This window comes from Leucopleurus acutus (genome assembly GCF_964270905.1).
Source record: "Leucopleurus acutus genome assembly, chromosome: X".
In the NCBI taxonomy this organism is placed as follows: domain Eukaryota; kingdom Metazoa; phylum Chordata; class Mammalia; order Artiodactyla; family Delphinidae; genus Leucopleurus; species Leucopleurus acutus.
Genome location: NC_139148.1, coordinates 74085825 through 74110727, shown reverse-complemented (window position 1 = coordinate 74110727; position 24903 = coordinate 74085825). Strand labels below are relative to the sequence as shown.

Genomic DNA, 24903 nt, shown 5'->3' with positions numbered 1-24903 from the left:
TGACAATTAGTGTTTATGGTTTCTGGTGACTGAAATGACACATTTTGAGTGCAGAGGAAATCATCTCGTTTTTTATTTCTGATCTCTTCAGTTTCATTTTTGGAACTTCTCAAAGTGATAAAAGATTGGTGGTGGAAGGTTTGTTTTAAAACAGAGAAGTAGGACTCTGCTGTATATTTTCATTGCCCATTAGAGGTTGGAACAAGAGGTGAACTGGGATAATGTTCTATATGTCTTCATTTACTTGGAAAGGGTAGCTAGTTATTAATGCCATAGTAAGCAGGATGAGCCCTGAGAGCATCCAGTGGGGGAATGTACAGAAAATCTACTTGTCTATAATAAGTGCTACAAACATGAGTAAACAGGAATAACAGTACCTTTCTTAGCCCCAGCCAGACTATGGCATCCTTAACCTTTTGGATCATGACCACAAACTTGGCATTATATGAAAAGGGCTAGGGCCAAAATACCTGTCACAGAGATTTACTTTATATGAGAATTCATCACCCAGGACCCACTGGCTTAAATCAGAATCCTTGTTGAATACATATTTCTGACAACCCTATTTTCTGGTTTTCCTACTATAGTAGTTTAAAGCGGCAAATAGGAAAGGGGTGTCTGCTGGAGGCAGGCACACTGAGAACCACACTGAGACCAGGGTTATACTCCTGCCTTTATGATTCAACTTACTGTATGATACTGAGCAAAAGATGTCCTCTTGGACTAGGTCATCTCAGAAGTCCCTATGGGCTCCAACATGCTGCTGTTTTATGTGTTAGTTGATAGAGTAACAGAGGAAAAGTAGACAGAATCAGCAAGCTGAGAGCAGGCTTTGGGCCATTTAGTGTAGGGGCAAATGGCTTTGAATCAGGATCCCTCAAAGACATCACTGTATTATAGCACAGTATAACAATTGATGATCATAATTCTATCCCGATGTCTTCAGGAAAAAGTTAAATTATGTTCTCTCTACTCCACTTGAAAAGGTGGGGGTATTTGAAATACACTTTAGAAAGATGAATATTAAAACTGATTAGAGGAATTCCCTGGTGGCACAGTGGTTAAGAATCCACCTGCCAATGCAGGGGATGCGGTTTCGAGCCCTGGTCTGGGAAGATCCCACATGCTGCAGAGCAACTAAGCCCATGCGCCACAACTACTGAGCCAGTGCTCTAGAGCCACAACTGCTGAGCCCACGTGCCACAACTACTGAAGCCCATGCACCTAGAGCCTGTGCTCAGCAACAAAGAGAAGCCACCTCAATGAGAAGCTCGCGCACAGCATTGAAGTGTAGCCCCCACTGGCCGCAACTAGAGAAAGTCGGCGCACAGCAACAAAGACCCAACACAGCCAAAAAAAACCAAAAAAACAAAACTGATTAAAATAAAAATTTTATCATTTTAAAAGATTACTTTTGGTGCTCTTAGAAAATTCCCTCATTTTCTCCCTAAGAAAGGATATCACTATGTAGTAGATCCTCGACGTTCTTGTGGGATACATCACAAAATTCCTTGTGAATCCCCTTTTGTAAATATGTAATGAAGAATATGGTGCAGGTTCCTGGCTTTTTGTTGTTATTGCTGTTTACATATGTGTTATTGATGTTACTGTTACATTTTGTGGATATAGTGTGTGTGTGTGTGTGTGTCTGTGTTTCATTCTGTACAGTTTTAACACATATGTGGGTTCATGTAACCATCACCACAGAGAACAGATCAGTTCCATCACCACAGGGATCCCTCCTGTTGCCATTTTATAGCCACACCTCATCTCCTTCCCCAAAGTCCTAACTCCTGGCAACCACTAATCTGTTTTCCAACTCTATAATTTTGTCATTTTTGAGGACATTATGTAAATGGAACTGTACAGTATGTAACCTTTTGCCACTGGCTTTTTTCGTTCAGCATAGTTACCCAGAGATTCATCTAGGTTGTTGCTTGCATCAGTATTTTGTCCCTTTTTATTGCTGAGTAGTATTCCGTGGTAGCAATGTACCACAGTTTATTTAGTCATTCATCCACTGAAGAACATCTGGGCTGTTTCCATTTTGTCTGTTACAAATAAGAATGCTATAAATGTTGGTTTACAGGATTTTGTGTGAACATAAATTTTTATTTTTCTGGGATAAATGCCCAAGTGTACAATTCCTGGGTCATATGTATGTTTAGTTTTAGAAGAAACTGACTTTTCCAGAGAAGCTGTACCATTTTACATTCCCACCAGGCATGTGTGAGTGATTCAGTTTCTCCGTATCCTCACCATCATTTGGTGGTGTAACTTTTTTAGTTTAGCCAATCTTATAGGTGTGTAGTAGTGATATCTCATTGTGGTTTTAATTTGCATTTCCCTGATGGCTGATTTTGAATATCTTTTCATGTGCTTATTTGCCACCCATATGTCCTTTTTGGTGAAATATCTGTTCATGTCTTTTGCTCATTTTTTAATTGGATGGACTTTTTTTTTCCTGTGGAGATTTAAGAGTTCTTTATATATTCTAAATGTATCCCTTGTTAGATATGTGGTTTACAAGTTTTAATTTTTGTATAAGGTGTGAGGTTTAGGTCAATGTTCATTTTTTTTAACCTATGGATATCCAGTTGCTTCAGTACTATTTGTTGAAAAGGCTGTTTTTCCTCCATTGAGTTACTTTTGCATCTTTGTCAAAAATCAACTGACTGTACTTGGATGGTCTGTTTCTGAATTCTGTTTTCTGTTCCATTGATGTCTATGTCTTTTCCCACACCAGTATCACACTGTTTTGATTACTGCAGCTATACAGTTGGACTTAACATCAGTTTGAATGATTTCCCCCAATTTATTCTTCTTTACCAAGATTGTTTTAGCTGTTCTACAGTTTGTGCCTTTCCATATAAATGTTTTAATAAGCCTGTCCATGTCTAGAAAACATTGCTGGAATTTTGATAGGAATTGCACTAAAGTTACAGATCAACCTGGGGTGAATTGACGTCTTTATCATTTTGAGTCTTCCAATCCATTGACAAGGTAGGCCTCTCCATTTAGGGAGGTCATCTTTGATTTCTTTCTACAGGATTGTGTAATTTTCAGCATACCAGTTCTGTACATGTTTTGTTAATTGTATACCTAAGTATTTAATTTTCTTTGGAGCCAGTGCAATTGTAAGTGGTATTATTGCTTTTTTAATTTTGGTTTTCACTTGTTCATTATTCATATCTAGAAATATAATTGGTTTTTATGCATTCATCTTTTATCCTGAAATCTTGCTGAACGTGCTTATTCTAGGAATTTTTTGGTAGATTCCTTGGGATTTTTGCATAGGAAGTCATGTTTTCTGCAAAGAGGAACAGTTTTACGTCTTCGTTTCTATTGACTTTTTTTTTTAGTCTATTTTCTATTGAGAGTCATGTGTTTTCTGTCCGTAGCCACATACTGCAAGTTAATTGTATTTTCTACTTATCCTTAGGCTCACTTAATGAGCATTTTTTTCATAAAGGAAGTTATTATCACTTCCTGAGGACTTTGTAATTATACACTAATGCTGGGCAATCATTTAGGTTCTCTCACTTGCTAATTATCTTGATCTTGTACACTACTCTCTCAGCATATGCAAGTCAAATCCACAATCTGACCAAATGACAAATTACCAAAAACCTTACACTTTAATGGTCATTCATGCCAAGAGTTTATTTAGTTGCATCAGGCATATAGAGAGAAGTCAAACCTCAATCCCTGGTAAATTATGCATATAGAATATTGTTTTAAATATTGATATTTTGGTAAATTTCCAAAATATCATGTAAAGATAGCTTTATAATGATATGAATGCTGAAATATTATGACTTGTCTTCCCATCTTAGACCAGATGAGTTAGCTTATAGAATTGACGTTTATTAGGCCAAAATCTATGGTTTGATTCTTGTAGATGTCACTTGATATTTCATCAAGGAAGAATAGTGTCTATCTCTTGGCCACAAACAATATTATAGTCATAACCAGTAGCCTTTTGATTTTTAATCTTTGATTACAAGGAGGACAGGGCAAGGATTCAAGTAGATCAGTGCAAACCCATCACCACTGCTTGGAAAATACCTCAAACTACATGGCAAGTCAGTAACACCATATTCTAATGTAAACATATAGGATAGCACATTATTTTTTTTTATGATTGTTGACTTTACTTATTTTCAAAAATAATTCTTAAGTGTTCAATCTAAAGGTTTTAGTGATCTTTTGAACATTAAAGTTAGTATTTTTTGGTTATTGCATAGTTAGGCTAAATATTAAAATAGAAATTGTGGGGATTAGTCTCTTTTCATAACTTAAGTCCAGTTAACACAAATTCTATAAAAAACTACCCAGATTGTTTTGTTTTATCAGTGCTTTGTTACCCTGAATGCTGCTTGTAATAGGTGAGTTAATCTCTAGTTTGGGCCAGAAATACTTTTGCTATACATAGATTATCTTTCTTTGAAACAAATTTTGTGATTATACAGTTGACTTATAGAAGGGAAGAATAAAAGAACTATAGCATTTATTGGATATTATCTTTGTGGTAGCTGCTATAACTTGCTTCCTTACATATTTTATTTCATTCAGTTTCATTTAATCTATGCTATGACCAGGGAGAGCCAGAGATAGGAGAGCCAGGATTTGAGCCCACATCTATCTAACTCAAAAGTTTGTGCTGTTTCCATTGTGTCACATTGTATTTCAGGAATCAGATAAATACATGTATGCGTATCAAGGAAGCCATTCCACCAAGTGAATAAAGTATTTCCTTTGTGAAGACTAGCACCTAAAGAAGTACATTTACTTCTTTAATTTACTAGAGTAGTGTTTAGAATTGTAAAGTAATTATACCTATATTGGGGAATGAAAGTGCCTAACTCCCAATGTTCGGAAGATAAGGGATGAATCCAGTAACCTTTAGTTGTTGTGACTGTAGTTTGTACGCCACAAGATACAGTAGTTTAGGTGAGGGGATAAAAGCAGCTGCTATTTCTGGTTTTAAATATCCAACAGAAGATGAAAAGGCACAGTACATTAATCCACGCAAACCCAAACAGTTCTTAGGTAAAAGATGATTGCCTATTAATTGCATGATGTCATGTAGTTTCTTTAGTGAGAAGAGATTTTTATCTTTCTAAAATATTGGCAAGAACTTGTACCTTTTCTGTCCTTTCTTTTTTTGCATAATACTAAACATTGTTTCCCCTGTTCTGGCGTGATAATGTTAAAACAGGATGAAAACTTGCTTCTTAGATTTATAGACGAACCAGCTCTTTCATGGATTGATACTAAAATAAAGACATTGTAATACTCATCTAAAATTCTGTTTATTTACTTTAGGTTCTAAAACTTTAATTAAAAAATTTTATAAGTAACATGAGCCTTTTAAGCAAAAACGTAATAATACCAATAAGAAAGAAATACAAAATTTAAAAAAAATGAAAAATCACCTATAAGCTTTATAATTTAGAGGAAGCTATAATTTACCACTGTGTACAAGTAAGTTTGTTTTAGGCTATAAGTGACACAGTGCCCAACTAAAAGTGGATGGGTAGGTGGGAGGGTAGGCAGGTGGGTGGGTTGGTTGGTCCTGTTGCAGAATTCACTAATTGAGAATCTTAATCACATCAGAGTTGGGGTAGGTCCCCAGCACTTCTCTTAGCTTCCTGTCCAGAGTTACAAGATAGTTGCCACGATTCTGAACAGGTTTTCACACAGCAGAAATCTCAACGTGAAATGAAGGGGGAGAGATTTTCTTCTAACATGTGTATGCTTTTTTTTGTTTGTTTGTTACTATTATACTAGGGAGTCTTTACCAAAGCCCCCAGCAGATTCTCCCTTGTCTCATTGGCTAAAACTAGATAATCAGCTCACTCTTAAATCAGTCACTAACAAAGGGCAGTAAAATTACCATAATTGGTTTTAATCAGTCATGATCCATCCCCTAGTCCTGGGTATCTTCTGCCTGATATTGGAACAAAATTGCAGCTCTTGTGGCAGGGAGGAAGACAGTAATCGTTGTTGAGTAGGCAACCAATAGTACCTGCTGTACACCACCTTATGCTATTTTGTTCTTGGAGAAATGTGACAAGAGGTTGATACTTCAGCTATATTCTACTGTACGTGTTAACATTTTAAGTTGGTAACAAATAAGGAAATATATCTACCAATATATTATATTGCAGCAATTCAAAATCGACTACAGTGGTTTTTTTATATTGCTGTTTTCTGGAACAACAACTTTTTGATAGTCTGATTCTTATGAGTAACCATTAAACATTTATTTGCAGGAATAAACAGCTGGGTAGCAGTGTAACGTGTACTGTGCAAATCAAAAGTGAATGGCCTTAGCACAAAGTGCATACATCAAAGTAAAAGAATACAATTTCTGCAACAAGCTATACTGTGGGGAAAAAAGGTGCAAATGACTGAAAAATAAATAGTGAACACCTGTGCTGAATAAATTAACCAGCTGGTTGGCAATTTTTCATTTGACTTATCTAAAAGGGTGACTGTTACAAGGCATTAATAAGACATATTCACTTTGAGGTGTTCCCTTGTTACTACCATTAATTGATAAGCAATACTAGATAATATCAGAATTTATACCCCTAAATTCTCAGAGTTATATGTAGATTGTGGCAAGCGGTAAAAAGTGCATTCAACTAAGCAGTTATTCAGCAGTTGCAATTAGGTAAAATTATCTCAAAAATACTGTTACACTGTATTGTAAATATCCTTTGAAATTCAGATAAGCAATATGTGACATTAGATTTCATCTGTCAATTTATTTTCATATTGAAAAATTTTATAAGAACTAATGATGCAGATTTTTCCCCTTTGTATGTTAAAATCATAGTAGTGTTTTAGAACTCAAAGTTTCCCTTGAGAGCTTATAATTCAGCCACATTCATTTACAAATGGCAAATGTGTTTTTATACTTTTCAAACTTTAAAATTAATAAAATTGAGTTATTATTCTGAGGTGTTCTCCAAAGTTTGAATTATTTTTTTAAGAAAAAAAAAATTTTTTTAACCACAGTATAAAGTTTTAAATTTGAGGGACGATAAGTCCTTTTTGATGAACAGAATTTTGCTTGCTGAGGAATTAAGTGGAATTTGGGGAGTTTTCTGGTGTCGTTATAACTTCTAGTTAGGTATTAAATTCAATGTTGGCAGAACTCCAAAAAATATTTTAGTTGTCGTTAATGGAAAGTAAGGAAACCATAGTGTTTCTATTGCATGTGTTTTCCATAGTGCTAGGAATTTCACCAGATTATGATGTTGAGAATAGTAAAACTTAATAGCTTATGCATGTAAAACAAATTCACAAAGAATAACTCCTTTCCTTAAACTTATACCCTTAATTAAGTATTTGGACTTATATTTTCCAGATTGTCCAGTACTGGTTAATGCATTTCATTCACTCTAGAAAGCTCTCTTTTTCAGAATATAATAGAGAGCCACTGACCAGATAGTAGCTGTGCTCAATTTTCGTGGTGTCATCATCATGCTCTGTAATAAGAGAAATTGCCATATTCTGTCTTACCTGTAAAGTATAATTAATTATCCTGCCATTTCTTAGTTTAATCTTTAGATGTGGAACTTTTTGCTGAAAGTTGTCACCTTAGATCCCTCATGGAACACACTTTGGTTTACTGGTTTTCAAACTAATGAAAGTGAATACAAAGCATGAACAATTCTGTAGAAAATATACAAATCACATTTCATATTATTGCTCTTCATTTTTAATGTTGCTTAATGGCAGTGGTGCTCTTACGTGGTTATGTGGCCAGAGAGCTTTCAACATGTGATTACAAACCTAAGAACACATGTTTTGAGTTGCCTGTTGACCTGTGGGAAATTTAACAATAGCTTAGGATTGATTAATATCTCATGTTTGATTAACCTTTTGGAGTTCATGAAAAATACTCTTCATATATGTTAGCTCATTAATCTTACAAAACCCTCATGAAAGTTAAGGCAGATGAATGATCTCCCATTTCATAGATGGGGAATCTGAAAGGTTAATAAATACATTCAGGACTAGAATTTTCCCACTACCATTTCCTAGATCTGAAAATGGTTTTGACGTTAATGATTTCATCCTTTTTTCATTATATTTAATTGAAATTACTATATTATAACAGTAACCATGGTATTTTATTTCTTAACATTTAAAATAAGTTATTCTTTCCTTGTAACCTTTCTTATTGTAGTGTTTTTTTGTGTTAATTTCAAAGAGGCACTTTTTGTTCACTGCCCACAAACTTTTTTTTTAATTATTTTTTTTATTTTTAATTTTTTTAAAACTCTTTATTGGAGTATAATTGCTTTACAATGGTATGTTAGTTTCTGAGTGAATCAGTTATACACATACATATGTCCCCATATCTCTTTCCTCTTGTGTCTCCCTCCCTCCCACCCTTCGTATCCCACCCCTCTAGGTGGTCACAAATCACCGAGCTGATCTCCCTGTGCTATGCGGCTGCTTCCCACTACCTATCTATTTTACGTTTGGTAGTGTATATATGTCCATGCCACTCTCACTTTGTCCCAGCTTACCCTTCCCCATCCCCGTATCCTCAAGTGCATTCTCTAGTAGGTCTGTGTCTTAATTCCCGTCTTACCCCTAAGGTTCTTCATGACCATTTTTTTTTTTACATTCCATATATATGTGTTAGCATACGGTATTTATTTTTCTCTTTCTGACTTACTTCTGTCTGTATGACAGACTCTAGGTCCATCCACCTCACTACAAGTAACTCAATTTCGTATCTTTTTATGGCTGAGTAATATTCCATTCTATATATGTGCCACATCTTCTTTATGCATTCATCTGTTGATGGACACTTAGGTTGCTTCCATGTCCTGGCTATTGTAAATACGGCTGCAGTGAACATTTTGGTACATGACTCTTTGAATTATGGTTTTCTCAGGGTATCTGCCTACTAGTGGGATTGCTGGGTCATATGGTAAATCTATTTTTAGTTTTTTAAGGAACCTCCATACTGTTCTCCATAGTGGCTGTATCACTTTACATTCCCAACAACAGTGTGAGAAGGTTCCCTTTTCTCCACACCCTCTCCAGCAATTATTGTTTGTAGATTTTTTGATGATGGCCATTCTGACTGGTGTGAGATGATATCTCATTGTAGTTTTGATTTGCATTTCTCTAATGATTAATGATCTTGAGCATTCTTTCATGTGTTTGTTGGCAATCTGCATATCTTCTTTGGAGAAATGTCTATTTACGTCTTGAGTCCATTTTTGGATTGGGTTGTTTGGTTTTTTTCACACACACACACTACATTTTATTTTTACAAGAGATAAATAAACTGACACCAAGCATTGTAAATGGATGACCACAACAAAAGCAACAATGATTGAAATTACCAAACACAAAACACACTCATACTATGTCATAATATTGACATTCAGTCCAGTAATCCTCCACTGGAACAGCTCCTTTACTTTGCAGTGAAAATTGATTTGTATATTTTTTGCCTCTGAGTCCTTGTGGGACTTTTATTTTTTAATTCAAACAGAAAGTCACAAAAATTATAATCATCCTCATCAGTTCACTCAGTCCCATGTAATTAATATTTTTTTCATCTTGATCTTTTGTTAGCACTTTTATGAATTCATCAGTTTTCCATTAGAGTTCTGAAAATGCTTATTCATTCAGTTCAGCAGTATAGTCAGTTACCAGAAACCTGTACTTGTCAGAGTCTTTTCCATGAATTCCTTGAAGATGAAACCCTTTTATAGGAACATTTTTGCAAAAGCATCACAGTACACCCAGAACTGTCTGTAAATGACAAAAGACTTAAAAATGACTACGGTTAAAGATTTGATGAAAGTTCATAATAATGCAATTGACAAGGAAATTTAGTTATTTCAGAGATACACATTTTAAAGTAATAACTAGAATTATGACTTATCATACCAAAACATATAAGATTTCTAGAAATTTCATGTAATGTCTGAAACATTTAAATTAACATATTTCCATACAAATAACCCAAAGAAAGTTTAGTATTAGTTGTTTTTTGTTTGTTTGTTTGTTTATACTGCAGGTTATTAGTTATCATTTTTATACACATCAGTGTATATATGTCAATCCCAATCACCCAATTCAGCACACCACCATCCCCACCCCACCGTGGTTTTCCCCCCTTGGTGTCCATACCTTTGTTCTCTACATCTGTGTCTCAACTTCTGCCCTGAAAACCAGTTCATCTGTACCATTTTTCTAGGTTCCACATGTATGCGTTAATATATGATATTTGTTTTTCTCTTTCTGACTTAACTTCACTCTTATGACAGTCTGTAGATCCATCCATGTCTCAACAAATGACTCAATTTTGTTCCTTTTTATGGCTGAGTAATATTCCATTGTGTATATGTACCACAACTTCATTATCCATTCATCTGTCGATGGGCATTTAGGTTGCTTCCATGACCTGGCTATTGTAAATAGTGCTGTAATGAACATTGGGGTGCATGTGTCTTTTGGAATTATGGTTTTCTCTGGGTATATGCCCAGTAGTGGGATTGCTGGATCATATGGTAATTCTATTTTTAGTTTTCTAGAAATGTCCATACTGTTCTCCGTAGTGGTTGTATCAATTTACATTACAAACAACAGTGCAAGAGGGTTCCCTTTTCTCCACACCCTCTCCAGCATTTGTTGTTTGTAGATTTTCTGATGATGCCCATTCTAACTGGTGTGAGGTGATACCTCATTGTAGTTTTGATTTGCATTTCTCTAGTAATTAGTGATGTTGAACAGCTTTTCATGTGCTTCTTGGCCATCTGTATGTCTTCTTTGGAGAAATGTCTATGTAGGTCTTCTGTCCATTTTTGGATTGGGTTGTTTGTTTCTTTAATATTGAGCTGCATGAGCTGCTTGTAAATTTTGGAGATTAATCCTTGGTTACTTGCTTCAGTTGCAAATATTTTCTCCCATTCTGAGGGTTGTCTTTTCGTCTTGTTTATGGTTTCCTTTGCTGTGCAAAAGCTTTTAAGTTTCATTCGGTCCCATTTATTTATTTTTGTTTTTATTTCCATTTCCCTAGGAGGTGGGTAAAAAGGATCTTGCTGTGATTTATGTCATAAAGTGTTCTGCCTATGTTTTCCTTTAAGAGTTTGATAGTGTCTGGCCTTACATTTAGGTCTATAATCCATTTTGAGTTTATCTCTGTGTATAGCGTCAGGAAGTGTTCTAATTTCATTCTTTTACATGTAGCTGTCCAGTTTTCCAAGCACTACTTACTGAAGAGGCTGTCTTTTCTCCAATGTGTATTCTTGCCTCCTTTATCAAAGATAAGGTGACCATAGGTGCGTAGGTTATCTCTGGGCTTTCTATCCTGTTCCATTGATCTATATTTCTGTTCTTGTGCCAGTACCATACTTACTGTCTTGATTACTGGAGCTTTGTAGTATAGTCTGAAGTCAGGGAACCTGATTTCTCCAGCTCCATTTTTCTTTCTCAATATTGCTTTGGATCTTTGGGGTCTTTTGTGTTTCCATACAAATTGTGAAATTTTTTGTTCTAGTTCTGTGAAAAATGCCAGTAGTAGTTTGATAGGGATTGCATTGAATCTGTAGATTGCTTTGGGTAGTATAATCATTTACACCATGTTGATTCTTCGAATTCAAGAACATGGTATATCTCTCCATCTATTTGTATCATATTTAATTTCTTTCATCAGTGTCTTATAATTTTCTGCATACAAGTCTTTTGTCTCCTTAGGTAGGTTTATTCCTAGATATTTTATTCTTTTTGTTGCAATGGTAAATGGGAGCATTTTCTTAATTTCACTTTCAGATTTTTCATCATTAGTGTATAGGAATGTCAGAGATTTCTGTGCATTAATTTTGTATCCTGCTATTTTACCAAATTCATTGATTAGTAGTTTTCTGGTAGCATCTTTAGGATTCTCTATGTATAGTATCATGTCATCTGCAAACAGTGACAGCTTTACTTTTTCTTTTTCAATTTGGATTCCTTTTATTTCCTTTGCTTCTCTGATTGCTGCTGCTAAAACTTCCAAAACTATGTTGAGTAATAGTGGTGAGAGTGGGCAACCTTGTCTTGTTCCTGATCTTAGTGGAAATGCTTTCAGTTTTTCACCATTGAGGATGATGTTGGCTGTGGGCTTGTCATATATGGCCTTTATTATGTTGAGGAAAGTTCCCTCTATGCCTACTTTCTGCAGGGTTTTTATCATAAATGGGTGTTGAATTTTGTCAAAAGCTTTCTCTGCATCTATTGAGATGATCATATGGTTTTTCTCTTTCAGTTTGTTAATATGGTGTATCACATTGATTGATTTGCGTATATTGAAGAATCATTGCATTCCTGGGATAAACCCCACTTGATCATGGTGTATGATACTTTTAATGTGCTGTTGGATTCTGTTTGCTAGTATTTTGTTGAGGATTTTTGCATTTATGTTCATCAGTGATATTGGCCTGTAGTTTTCTTTCTTTGTGACATCTTACTGGTTTTGGTATCAGGGTGATGGTGGCCTCATAGAATGAGTTTGGGAGCATTCCTCACTGTGCTATATTTTGGAAGAGTTTGAGAAGGATAGGTGTTAGTTGTTCTGTAAATGTTTGATACAAGTCACCTGTGAAGCCATCTGGTCCTGGGCTTTTGTATGTTGGAAGATTTTTAATCACAGTTTCAATTTCAGTGTTTGTGATTGGTCTGTTCATATTTTCTGTTTCTTCCTGGTTCACTTTCGGAAGGTTGTGCATTTCTAAGAATTTGTCCATTTCTTCCAGGTTGGCCATTTGATTGGCATATAGTTGCTTGTAGTAATTTCTCATGATCGTTTGTATTTCTCTAGTGTCAGTTGTTACTTCTCCTTTTTCATTTCTAATTCTGTTGATTTGAGTCTTGTTCCTTTTTTCCTTGATGAGTCTGGCTAATGGTTTATCAAGTTTGTTTATGTTCTCAAAGGAGTAGCTTTTAGTTTTATTAATCTTTGTTACTGTTTCCTTCATTTCATTCTCATTTATTTCTGATCTGATCTTTATGATTTATTTCTTTCTGCTAACTTTGGGATTTTTTGTTCTTCGTTCTCTAATTGCTTAAGTGTAAGTTTAGGTTGTTTATTTGAGATGTTTCCTGTTTCATAAGGTAGGATTGTATTGCTATGAACTTCCCTCTTAGAGCTGCTTTTGCTGCATCCCATAAGTTTTTGGTCCTTGTGTTTTCTTTGTCATTTGTTCTAGGTATTTTTTGATTTCCTCTTTGAATTCTTCAGTGATCACTTGGTTATTAAGTAGTGTATTTTTTATCCTCGATGTGTTTGTATTTTTTACAGTTTTTTTCCTGTAATTGATATCTTGCCTCATAGCATTGTGGTTGGAAAAGATACTTCATACGATTTCAAGTTTCTTAAATTTATCAAGGCTTGATTTTTGACCTAAGATATGATCTATCCTGGAGAATGTTCCATGAGCACTTGAGAAAAATGTGTTTTCTGTTGTTTCCGGATGGAATGTTCTGTAAATATCAATTAAGTCCATCTTGTTTAATGTATCATTTAAAGCTTGTGTTTCCTTATTTATTTTCATTTTGGATGATCTGTCCAGTGGTGAAAGTGGGGTGTTAAATCCCCTACTTTGATTGTGTTACTGTCGATTTCCCCTTTTATGGCTGTTAGTATTTGCCTTATGTATTGAGGTGCTCCTATGTTGGGTGCAGAAATATTTACAATTGTTATATCTTCTTCTTGGATTGAACCCTTGATCATTCTGTAGTGTCCTTCTTTGTCTCTTGTAATAATCTTTGTTTTAAAGTCTATTTTGTCTGATATGAGAATTGCTACTCCAGCTTTCTTTTGATTTCCATTTACATGGAATATCTTTTTCCATCCCCTCATTTTCAGTCTGTAGGTGTCCCTAGGTCTGAAGTGGGTCTCTTGTAGACAGCATATATACGGGTCTTGTTTTTGTATCCATTCAGACAGTCTATGTCTTTTGGTTGGAGCATTTAATCCATTTACATTTAAGGTAATTATCGATATGTATGTTCCTATTTCCATTTTCTTAATTATTTTGGGTTTGTTATTGTCGGTCTTTTTCTTGTGTTTCCTGCCTAGAGAAGTTCCTTTAGCATTTGTTGTAAAGCTGGTTTGGTAGTGCTGAATTCTCCTGGCTTTTGCTTGTCTGTAAAGGTTTTAATTTCTCTGTCAAATCTGAATGAGATCCTTGCTGGGTAGAGTAATCTTGGTTGTAGGTTTTTCTCCTTCATCACTTTAAATATGTCCTGCCACTCCCTTCTGGCTTGTAGGGTTTCTACTGAGAGATCAGCTGTTAACCTTATGGGGATTCCCTTGTGTATTATTTGTTGTTTTTCCCTTGCTGCTTTTAATATTTTTTCTTTATATTTAATTTTTGATAGTTTGATTAAATTGTGTCTTGGTGTGTTTCTCCTTGGATTTATCCTGTATGGGATTCTCTGTGCTTCCTGGACTTGATTAACTATTTCTTTTCCCATATCAGGGAAGTTTTCAACTATAATCTCTTCAAATATTTTCTCAGTCCATTTCTTTTTCTCTTCTTCTTCTGGGACCCCTATAATTCAAATGTTGGTGCGTTTAATGTTTTCCCGGCGGTCTCTGAGACTGTCCTCAATTGTTTTCATTCTTTTTTCTTTATTCTGCTCTGCAGTAGTTATTTCCACTCTTTTATCTTCCAAGTCACTTTTCTGTTCTTATGCCTTAGTTATTCTGCTATTGATCCCTTCTAGAGAATTTTTAATTTCATTTATTGTGTTGTTCATCACTGTTTCTTTGCTGTTTAGTTCTTCTAGTTCCTTGTCAAACGTTTCTTGTATTTTTTCTATTCTATTTCCAAGATTTTGGATCATCTTTACTATCATTATTCTGAATTCTTTTACAGGTAGACTGCCTATTTCCTCTTCATTTGTTAGGTCTGGTGGGTTTTTTTCTTGCTCCTACATCTGCTGTGTTTTCTTCTGTCTTCTTATTTTGCTTTTCTTCCTGTGTTTGGGGTCTCCTTTTCACCGGCTTCAGGTTCATGGTTCCCGTTGTTTTTGGTGTGTGTCCCCAGTGGCTAAGGTTGGTTCAGTGGGTTGTGTAGGCTTCCTGGTGGAAGGGACTGGTGCCTGTGTTCTAGTGGAGGAAGCTGGATCTTGTCTTTCTGGTGGGCAGGTCCACATCTGGTGGTGTGTTTTGGGGTGTCTGTGGCCTTGTTATGTTTTTATGCAGCCTCTCTGCTAATGGATGGGGTTGTGTTTCTGTCTTGCTAGTCGTTTGGCATAGGGTGTTCAGCACGGGAACTTGCTGGTCATTGAGTGGAGCTGGCTTGGTGTTGAGATGGAGGTCTCTGGGAGATTTTCTCCGTTTGATATTACGTGGAGCTGGGAGGTCTCTTGTGGACCAGTGTCCTGAACTTGGCCCTCACACCTCAGAGGCACAGCCCTGACACCTGACTGGAGCACCAAGAGTCTGTCATCCACACAGCTCAGAATAAAAGGGAGGAAAAAAAAAGAAAGAAGAAGATAAAATAAAGTACAATAAAATATAATAAAGTCATTAAAATAAAAAAAATAATTAGTAAAAAAAGCATTTTTAAGTAATTAAAAAAGGGAAGACAGGCTATACAGACACAGATCACACACAGAAGCAAACAGATACACACTCACAAGAAGAGAAAAAGGGAAAAATTTATATATATCATTGCTCCCAAAGTCCGCTTCCTCAATTTTGGATGATTCGTTGTCTATTCAGGTTTTCTACACATGCAGGGTACATCAGGTTGATTGTGGAGATTTAATCCACTGTTCCTGAGGCTGCTGAGAGAAATTTCCGTTTCTCTTCTTTGTTCATACAGCTCCCAGGGGTTCAGCTTTGGATTTGGCCCCGCCTCTGCGTGTAGGTTGCCTGAGGGTGTCTGTTCTTCTCTCAGACAGGACCGGGTTAAAGGAGCAGCTGATTCTGGGGCTCTGGCTCATTCAGGCCGGGGGGACGGAGGGGTACAGTGTGCGGGGCGAGCCTGTGGCGGCAGAAGCTGGCATGACGTTGCACCAGCCTGAGGTGCATCGTGTGTTCTCCCAGGGAAGTTGTCCCTGGATCACTGGACCCTGGCAGTGGCGGTTTGCACAGGCTCCCGGGAGGAGAGGTGGGGATAGTGACCTGTGCGTGCACACAGGCTTCTTGGTGGCTGCAGCAGCAGCCTTCTCGTCTCATGCCCATCTCTGGGATCTGCGCTGATAGCAGCAGCTCGTGCCCGTCTCTGGAGCTCCTTTAAGAGGCGCTCTTAATACCTTGTCCTTGTGCACTAGGAAACAAAGAGGCAAGAAAAAGTCTCTTGCCTCTTCAGCAGCTCCATACTTTTTCCCGGACTCCCTCCCGGCTAGCTGTGGCCTGGTAGATCCCTTCAGGCTGTGTTCACGCAGCCAGCCCCAGTCCTCTCCCTGGGATCCGACCTCCAACCTCCGAAGCCCGAGCCTCATCTCCCAGCCCGAGCCCGCCCCGGCAGGTGAGCAGACAAGCCTCTTGGGCTGGTGAGTGCTGTTTGGCACCGATCCTCTGTGGGGGAATCTCTCGGCTTTGCCCTCCGCAGCCCTGTTGCTGCACTCTCTTCCGTGGCTCCGAAGCTTCCGCCCTCTGCGACCCGCAGTCTCTGCCCGCGAAGGGGCTTCCTAGTATGTGGAAACCTTTCCTCCTTCACGGCTCCCTCCCACTGGTGCAGGTCCCGTCCCTATTCTTTTGTCTCTGTTTTTTCTTTTTTCTTTTGCCCTACCTAGGTACATGGGGAGTTTCTTGCCTTTTGGGAGGTCTGAGGTCTTCTGCCAGCGTTCAGTAGGTGTTCTGTAGGAGTTGTTCCACATATAGATGTAGTTCTGATGTATTTGTGGGTAGGAAGGTGATCTCCATGTCTTACTCTTCTGCCATCTTGAAGCTCCTCCCCACAAACTTTTGAATGTAAAGTTTATTGTTTTTTACTGTCCTAGTTTTATGTGTTTTCTATAATACAAATGTTTGTTTCATATTTAAATATGTATATTTATAAATATGTATTTATAATTTTTTATATAAATGTATATTTATACTTCCATCTTTTGCTTGTATAAACCATTTATTCATCACGTATTTATTAAATACCACATCTATAGAGCAGTGCAGTAAGTGTTGTGAGGTGCACTCAAGACAAGATGTTAGGGTCTTCCCTCAAGGAGAATAAAGTCTAGTTGAAGATAAAGTATATATGGGACAGCCAAAAGGCTATTAACAAGGAACTGATAAATAAATGCAAGGTGTAAACTGCATGTGTGTACTATGGGGCATGGAGTAACAGAATGATGAGTGTGGTTGGGTTAAGGAAGACTTCCTGGAAGTGAAATTTAAACTTTTTCTTAAAATGTGTCAATTGGTGAAGTATGTGATTATGTTTGGGGATGAGGGAATTGTGATATTACAGGAAGTGGGAAGAATAGCCCAGAAGAAGCAATTAACATGGGCCAAATCATGGAGATTTGAGTTGATAAATTAGGAGTTAGAGATGCCATTTCAGAAAGTAGGAGAGATGAGACAAAGAAGATGGTTGATAAAGAAGGTGATTTGGTTTAGAGACTGGAAGAGGAAGATTTTGTGGAGTAGGGTTGAGATTCAATATGAGAAAGAACTGCTGTTAGTTCTTGAGCAATCAGTTAGCAGATGTTTACTTCCCACAGCCTGTCATGTACAAGGCATTTTTAGTGTTGAGCAGTAGGGCAATTCAGTGAAAACATAGGTTCTGTGGAGGATAAAACATCATGGAGAGATACATGATGCAGGCACAGCGAACGGGAGCCTGTTGTGTCAATCAAGGCAATAATGGACTGAGAATGTTCACTCTAGTAATAACTTTGGAAGTGGCGCTTCCAGGAAAGTAATAGACACTAACTATAAAACAAAGTACAGCAGGAAAGAATTCAGAAAGATACCACATTGTGATAAGCCAACTTACACTTTTACAGCAGTTTTTTTCTAGCTCTGTCACACTACAGTAATAATCTTTGAATAATAATCTTTGCTCAACAGTAATTACCACTGTTGAGCATTTACTGTGTGCCAGGCACTGTGTCAGGTTCTTTGCATGTGATACTTCATTTAATCTCCAAAACAACCTTGTGAGGTAGGTGGTATTATCCCTATGTTATAGATGGATAATTTAGGTCAGAGAGGATAAACAACTTGTCTACATTCACAGAATTATCTAGTCCTAGGGTGAGGCTTTGAACCTCGATCTTTTTATTCTGAGGGATGTACTTGTAAGCACTGTGTTGATTTGTTTCTAAAATGCAGTTCCCCTGTCTGCCTTAAATTCTCAAAAATATACATGTGATTAACATACACACTACTATATATAAAATAGGTAATCAACAAGGACTAACTGTATAGCACAGGGAACTCAATATTCTGTAATAACCTATATGGGAAAAAAAATCTGAAAAAGAATGGATATATGTATATATATAACTGAATCACTTTGCTGTATACCTGAAACTAATGCAATATTGTAAATCAACTATACCCCAATATAAAATAAAAATTAAATAAAAAAATAAGAATCTGCTTTTCACCAAAAAAAAAAAAAAATACACACACACACACATGGCATGGCCTGCTAAACCCTGAAATCTTTATGTATATTTTTCAGATCTTAAGTATGTTTCATATCGTATTGAAACCTTAACAGATGAATGTTTAATGTGTGTGTCTCACATAAAGCAATGCATCCAAGATAAATGAGGTAAAGAAATAAAAATTGCCATTGAAAGTTAAAATAATAAAAAAAGGTAGCCAAGTATAATTATCAAAAGCCTGGTGTGGATTATTATTATAATTTCTCATTAGTCAGGATTTGCATGAAGATGTCGAAGAAGCTGGTGCACTGCAGAAAAATCACGCTTCTGTGACATCTGCAAACTCCACAGAAGCTGCAGATTCTGCCTGCCTGCCTACAGAAGATCAGTCATTAAGTACTTCAAGCTGTGAAATACCCACAGAACACACTCCAAGCAGTGATCCAGAGGGTGCCCTAGAAGTAAATGATTTTGAAGCGACAGGGGAGAAAGAAAACCATTGTGATGATAAATCTTCTGTGCCCTCAACTTCAGAAAAGGAAACAAGTGAAAATGTGCCTATGGCCGAAGAAACTGCAGAGCAACCAAAGAAAAATAGGATTACTTACTCGCAAATTATTAAAGAAGGCAGGAGATTTAATATTGATTTGGTGTCAAAGGTAAGTACCAGTTTTACCCATCTTTTCATAGAACAATACTAAATTTTAATTGATTGAAAATAGCATCCGGGTCCATAAACCCACTTTTAATAATTTTATTCTCTGAAATGTAGAACATTTACTTTATAAAGAGATAGTATCTGAAGTTTATAGCTCCATTAAAATATTCTTTAAACATAGTTAAAAACACATTAAGAATGCTCAGTACTATATCAAGGATACTTCTGTATTGGAACACGTTTTCCACCCTAATATTCTCCTCCTACTGCATGGGCACTATGAATTCTACCAAGAAAAAAGTCTAATGAACCTAATTACAGATCCATGTTATTTATAGTCAATCTATTAAATGAACTTTTGTTTAGCCCTTATTTATATAGTAACTATTTTAACATCTATATGATGATGAACATTTTGAAAAAAACAATGCATTTTTGAAAATTATCGGTTCAGGTGTGAGGACTTTGGAGGATAATTTAATAGTAGTGGGGGCAGGGAGATTGGTAAGAATGCTATTTATTTCAGTTATTTTTCTATCCTTACCTCTAATGTTAGGTCAGTATGACTTCAGAAGAGGTTCCTGAGTCTTAGGAGGATATAGTGTTGTACTGGGTTTATGGGAAGCAAGGCTAATTTAGTGCAAAAGCATAGAAAACCAGTAACATAAAAGGTAATGGCCTTAAAGGGTTACAGTATAGGGCTAGGTGAAAGTAGAAAGAAACAGACCAAATACCGTAAGTTGAGGGCAAACGAGAAATTGAAAAGAAGTAGGAGAGGGTGGTGAATAACATCAGACTTGCCTCAAAACTAGGCTTTTCTATTTAATGTGCTCTCCTGAAGTTCCAGGTTATAAAGAGAGGGACTAATGCTCCTCACATTTTGCTGATCCAATCACACATCCTCATACTGCTGATATCTTTGAACCTGATGCCTGAAAATATGAATATCTTTTTACTACTCATAGTTTCTTTCTGACATAGCTCTCTGTGCCTGATTCTGCCTTGGTCTGAGTTGGCTACTGCCTTGGTCCTACCTAATATTTCTGTACCATCTATTCCACCTACTTTGATCCTGCCATCCTTTGAAATCTAGCATTCTTTCCATGTTACCTTGGCTATTAATTCCTGGGTGGAAGTTAAATCATAGCTCACTAATAGTCTTCCTATTCTCATGAGCAGGAAAGAATTAAAAAAAAACAATAAATAAGACAAAACACTGAAGTAGTCAAGTAACAAATAGGTTTTGTTCTGAAATTTTCATTTTGAATTAGTTACTTGGAATTTGAAATGCTTAACTGAAAGAAACGGTGAATGGTGGTTAAGAATCAAGACGACTTCATAAAAGTCTCTAACCTTTATGTTAGCTGAAATATAGTATAAATCTTGCAAAGGGAAATGGTAAAAGAAGTGCTGTTAGAATTTTTGGAATTATTGTAGGAAATGATTCAGTTGTATAAGAAAATGCATGCTGGTTGTGGTGCAGGGGGAGATAGTTTAATTAGATGCTGAGATATTTGAGGAGACTCTGGAGGAGATTTCTGGGTATTTTCACAAGTTTGAACAGTTAATAATAGTGGTTCTCTTAGGGTAAATTAAAAACAAACACGTTAAGGCAGTTGTATTTTGTCCTGCATAGGTTTCATGGGTTCACATGTTTAAAAAATAACTAATAATGATTTACTGTACTCATCCTACAAAAGCAGGGGTAGCTAAAGAATGTATAACCATAGCAATACAAGAGGTTTATTATCATTTTTTAAAAGTGAGTCATTTAATGAACATTTATTGAGTACTTACTGTGTGGAAAGCAGTATATTCCATGACATTGGGTCAATCAGTTACTCCTAGGAAATTCCATCTGTTGTAATAATTGCAGTTATTGCATCTGAGTGTAGGGTGATTGACAAATATCTGTCTGAAGCCCTACCTCTTTCCTAAAGTCCAATTTGATATCGCCAAACTATTTGACATTTCTACATGCATTCCATTTCAGAGTCATCATGATAAAACTGACAAGTATTGTGGTGCTTTACAGTTTACAAAACTCATCCCTATATACAGCCTTTTAAAAAGAAATCTTATAGCTCAGGGTAGGTTAGTTAAATAAAATATAGTACTTTACTGCTTATGCTTATAGAGAAGATGATCAAAGATGAAGTTCTTACAAATAAAACTCATTTCAAAGAAAGTCCATACCCTTAATAATTATGAAACCAACATGCCAAGTGAAGCAAGAGTTGTTAATTATTTAATTTAGTTGCCATTATTATAATCAAATTGAAGTATTCTTTAGCCTCTCACCACTGTGAAATTGCTATGGTAGGTCACTTACATAATGATGGAAAAGAAGCTTAGGTTTAAATATGGTACATAATCATTTCTAAGCTTCAGACAAAAGGTTATGTAGTTTTTATTGAAATGTGTTTTCACTCTTCAGTGGTATCTTAAATGCTTTATTTTTAAAGCTGGAATTAAATCTTAAGGTTTATTAGATCTTAAAATACATTCTGTGTTTGATATATTAATATTTGTGAAATTATTATGATACTGAGGGATCACTGAATCTTGAGTATTTGTGTTTTTAAACAAATAAGGTATTTGAAGTAACTTTTATTATAATTATAGAATTAAGACTTGGCAATATATTCTTAAAAGCATGAGCTATATCAGTTGTGTAGTTTATTAGGCTGAAGGTAATGAAGTAACATGCCATATTTAGTCAGGATAATTGATTTTTAAAAAAGCAGTGTCAATTTTGTTTCTTATGCACAATGTTAGACTGATATAATAGTTTTAAAAGATTTACCTAACTGATACTGATTTACAGAACGACTGTACTGAACCTCTTGCGTACTCAAACTAATGGTTTTTTGTTTTATTTTGGTTTGGGTTTTTTTGGCTGGTTATGCTCTGTATAGGCTTTTTTTTTTTTTAACATCTTTACTGGAATATAATTGCTTTACAATGTTGTGTTAGTTTCTGCTGTATAACAAAGTGAATCAGCTATATGTATACATATATCCCCATATGCCTTCCCTTTTGTGTCTCCCTCCCACCCTCCCTATCCCACCCCTCTAGGTGGTCACAGATCACAGAGCTGATCTCCCTGTGCTATGTAGCTGCTTCCCACTAGCTATCTGTTTTACATTTGGTAGTGTATATGTCATTGCTACTCTGTCACTTTGTCCGAGCTTACCCTTTCCCCTCCCTGTGTCCTCAAGTCCATTTTCTATGTCTGCATATTTATTCCTGTCCTGTCCCTAGGTTCATCATAACGATTGTTTTTCTTTTTTTTTTCTTTTTTTTTTTACATTCCATATATATGTGTGAGCATACGGTATTTATTTTTCTCTCTCTTGACTTAACTTCACTCTGTATGACAGACTCTAGGTCCATCCACCTCACTACAAATAACTCAATTTCTTTCTTTTTATGGCTGAATAATATTCCATTGTATATATGTGCCACATCTTCTTTATCCATTCATCTGTCGATGGACACCTAGGTTGCTTCCATGTCCTAGCTATTGTAAATAGTGCTTCAATGAATATTGTGGTACATGACTCTTTTTGAATTATGATTTTCACAGGGTATATACCCAGTAGTGGGATTGCTGGGTCATATAGTAGTTCTATTTTAAGTTTTTAAGGAACCTCCATAGTGTTCTCCATAGTGGCTGTATCAATTTACATTCCCACCAACAGTGCAAGAGGGTTCCCTTTTCTCCACACCCTCTCCAGCATTTATTATTTGTAGATTTTTTGATGATGGCCATTCGGACCAGTGTGAGATGATACCTCATTGTAGTTTTGATTTACATTTCTCTAATGATCAGTGATGTTGAGCATCACTTCATGTGTTTGTTAGCAATCTGTATATCTTCTGTGGAGAATTGTCTGTTTAGATCTTCTGCCCATTTTTGGATTGGGCTGTTTGTTTTTTTTTGATATTGAGCTGCATGAGCTACTTATATACTTTGGGGATTAATCCTTTGTCAGTTGCTTCGTTTGCAAATATTTTCTCCCATTCTGAGGGTTGCCTTTTGGTCTTGTTTATGGTTTCCTTTGCTGTGCAAAAGCTTTTAAGTTTCATTAGGTCCCATTTGTTTATTTTTGTTTTATTTCTATTTCTCTAGGAGGTGGGTCAAAAAGGATCTTGCTGTGATTAATGTCAAAGAGTGTTCTGCCTAAGTTTTCCTGTAAGAGTTTTATAGTGTCCGGCCTTAACATTTAGGTCTGTAATCCATTTTGAGTTTATTTTTGTGTATGGTGTTAGGAAGTGTTCTAATTTCATTCTCTTACATGGAGCTGTCCAGTTTTCCCAGCACCACTTATTGCAGAGGCTATCTTTTCTCCATTATATATTCTTGCCTCCTTTATCAAAGGTAAGTTGACCATAGGTGTGTGAGTTTATCTCTGGGCTTTCTATCCTGTATATTTCTGTTTTCTATCCTGTATATTTCTGTTTTTGCAAGTGCCATACTGTCTTGATGAGTGTAGCTTTGTAGTATAGTCTGAAGTCCAGGAGCCTGATTCCTCCAGCTCCATTTTTCTTTCTCAAGATTGCTTTGGCTATTTGGGGCCTTTTGTGTTTCCATACAAATTGTGAAATTTTCTGTTCTCGTTCTGTGAAAAATGCCATTGGTAGTTTGACGGGGATTGCACTGAATCTGTAGATTGCTTTGGGTAATATAGTCATTTTCACAATGTTGATTCTCCCAAAGCAAGAACATGGTATATATCTCCATCTGTTTGTATCATTTTTAATTTCTTTCATCAGTGTCTTATAGTTTTCTGCATAAAGGTCTTTTGTCTCCTTGCGGAGGTTTATCCCTAGGTATTTTATTCTTTTGTTGCAATGGTAAATGAGAGTGTTTTCTTAATTTCTCTTTCACATTTTTTATAATTAGTGTATCAGAATGCAAGAGATTTCTGTGCATTAATTTTGTGTCCTGCTACTTTACCAAATACATTGATTAGCTCTAGTAGTTTTCTGGTAGCATCTTTAGGATTCTCTATGTGTAGTATCATGTCTTCTGCAAACAGTGACAGCTTAGCTTACTTCTTCTTTTCCAATTTGGATTCCTTTTATTTCTTTTTCTTCTCTGATTGCTGTGGCTAAAACTTCCAAAACTATGTTGAATAATAGTGGTGAGAGTGGGCAACCTTGTTGTTCCTGATCTTATTGGAAATGGTTTCAGTTTTTCACCATTGAGAACAATGTTGGCTGTGGGTTTGTCATATATGGCCTTTAATATGTTGGGGTAAGTTCCCTCTATGCCTACTTTTTGGAGAGTTTTTATCATAAATCGGTGTTGAATTTTGTCAAAAGCTTTCTCTGCATCTATTGAGATGATCATGGTTTTTCTCTATCAGTTTGTTAATATGGTGTATCACATTGCTTGATTTGCGTATATTGAAAAATACTTGCATTCCTGGGATAAACCCCACTTGATCATGGTGTATGATCCTTTTAATGTGCTGTTGGATCCTGTGTGCTAGTATTTTGTTGAGGATTTTTGCATCTATGTTCATCAGTGATTTTGGTCTGTAGTTTTCTTTTTTTGTGAAATATTTGTCTGGTTTTGGTGTCTGGGTGATGATGGTTTTGGTGTCTGGGTGATGATCGCCCCGTAGAATGAGTTT

The 24903-nt window shown here is 36.2% G+C and overlaps 1 protein-coding gene across 1 annotated transcript in view; it reads left to right on the top strand.

The window, feature by feature from the left end:
* CHM (CHM Rab escort protein) overlaps positions 1 to 24903 on the top strand; it is a 195883-nt gene that overhangs the window by 58794 nt on the left and 112186 nt on the right. Inside the window, exon 5 of the mRNA XM_082864245.1 lies at positions 18872 to 19259. Within this exon, the coding sequence (XP_082720371.1) occupies positions 18872 to 19259 (388 nt within the window). The remainder of the gene's footprint in view (positions 1 to 18871; positions 19260 to 24903) is intronic.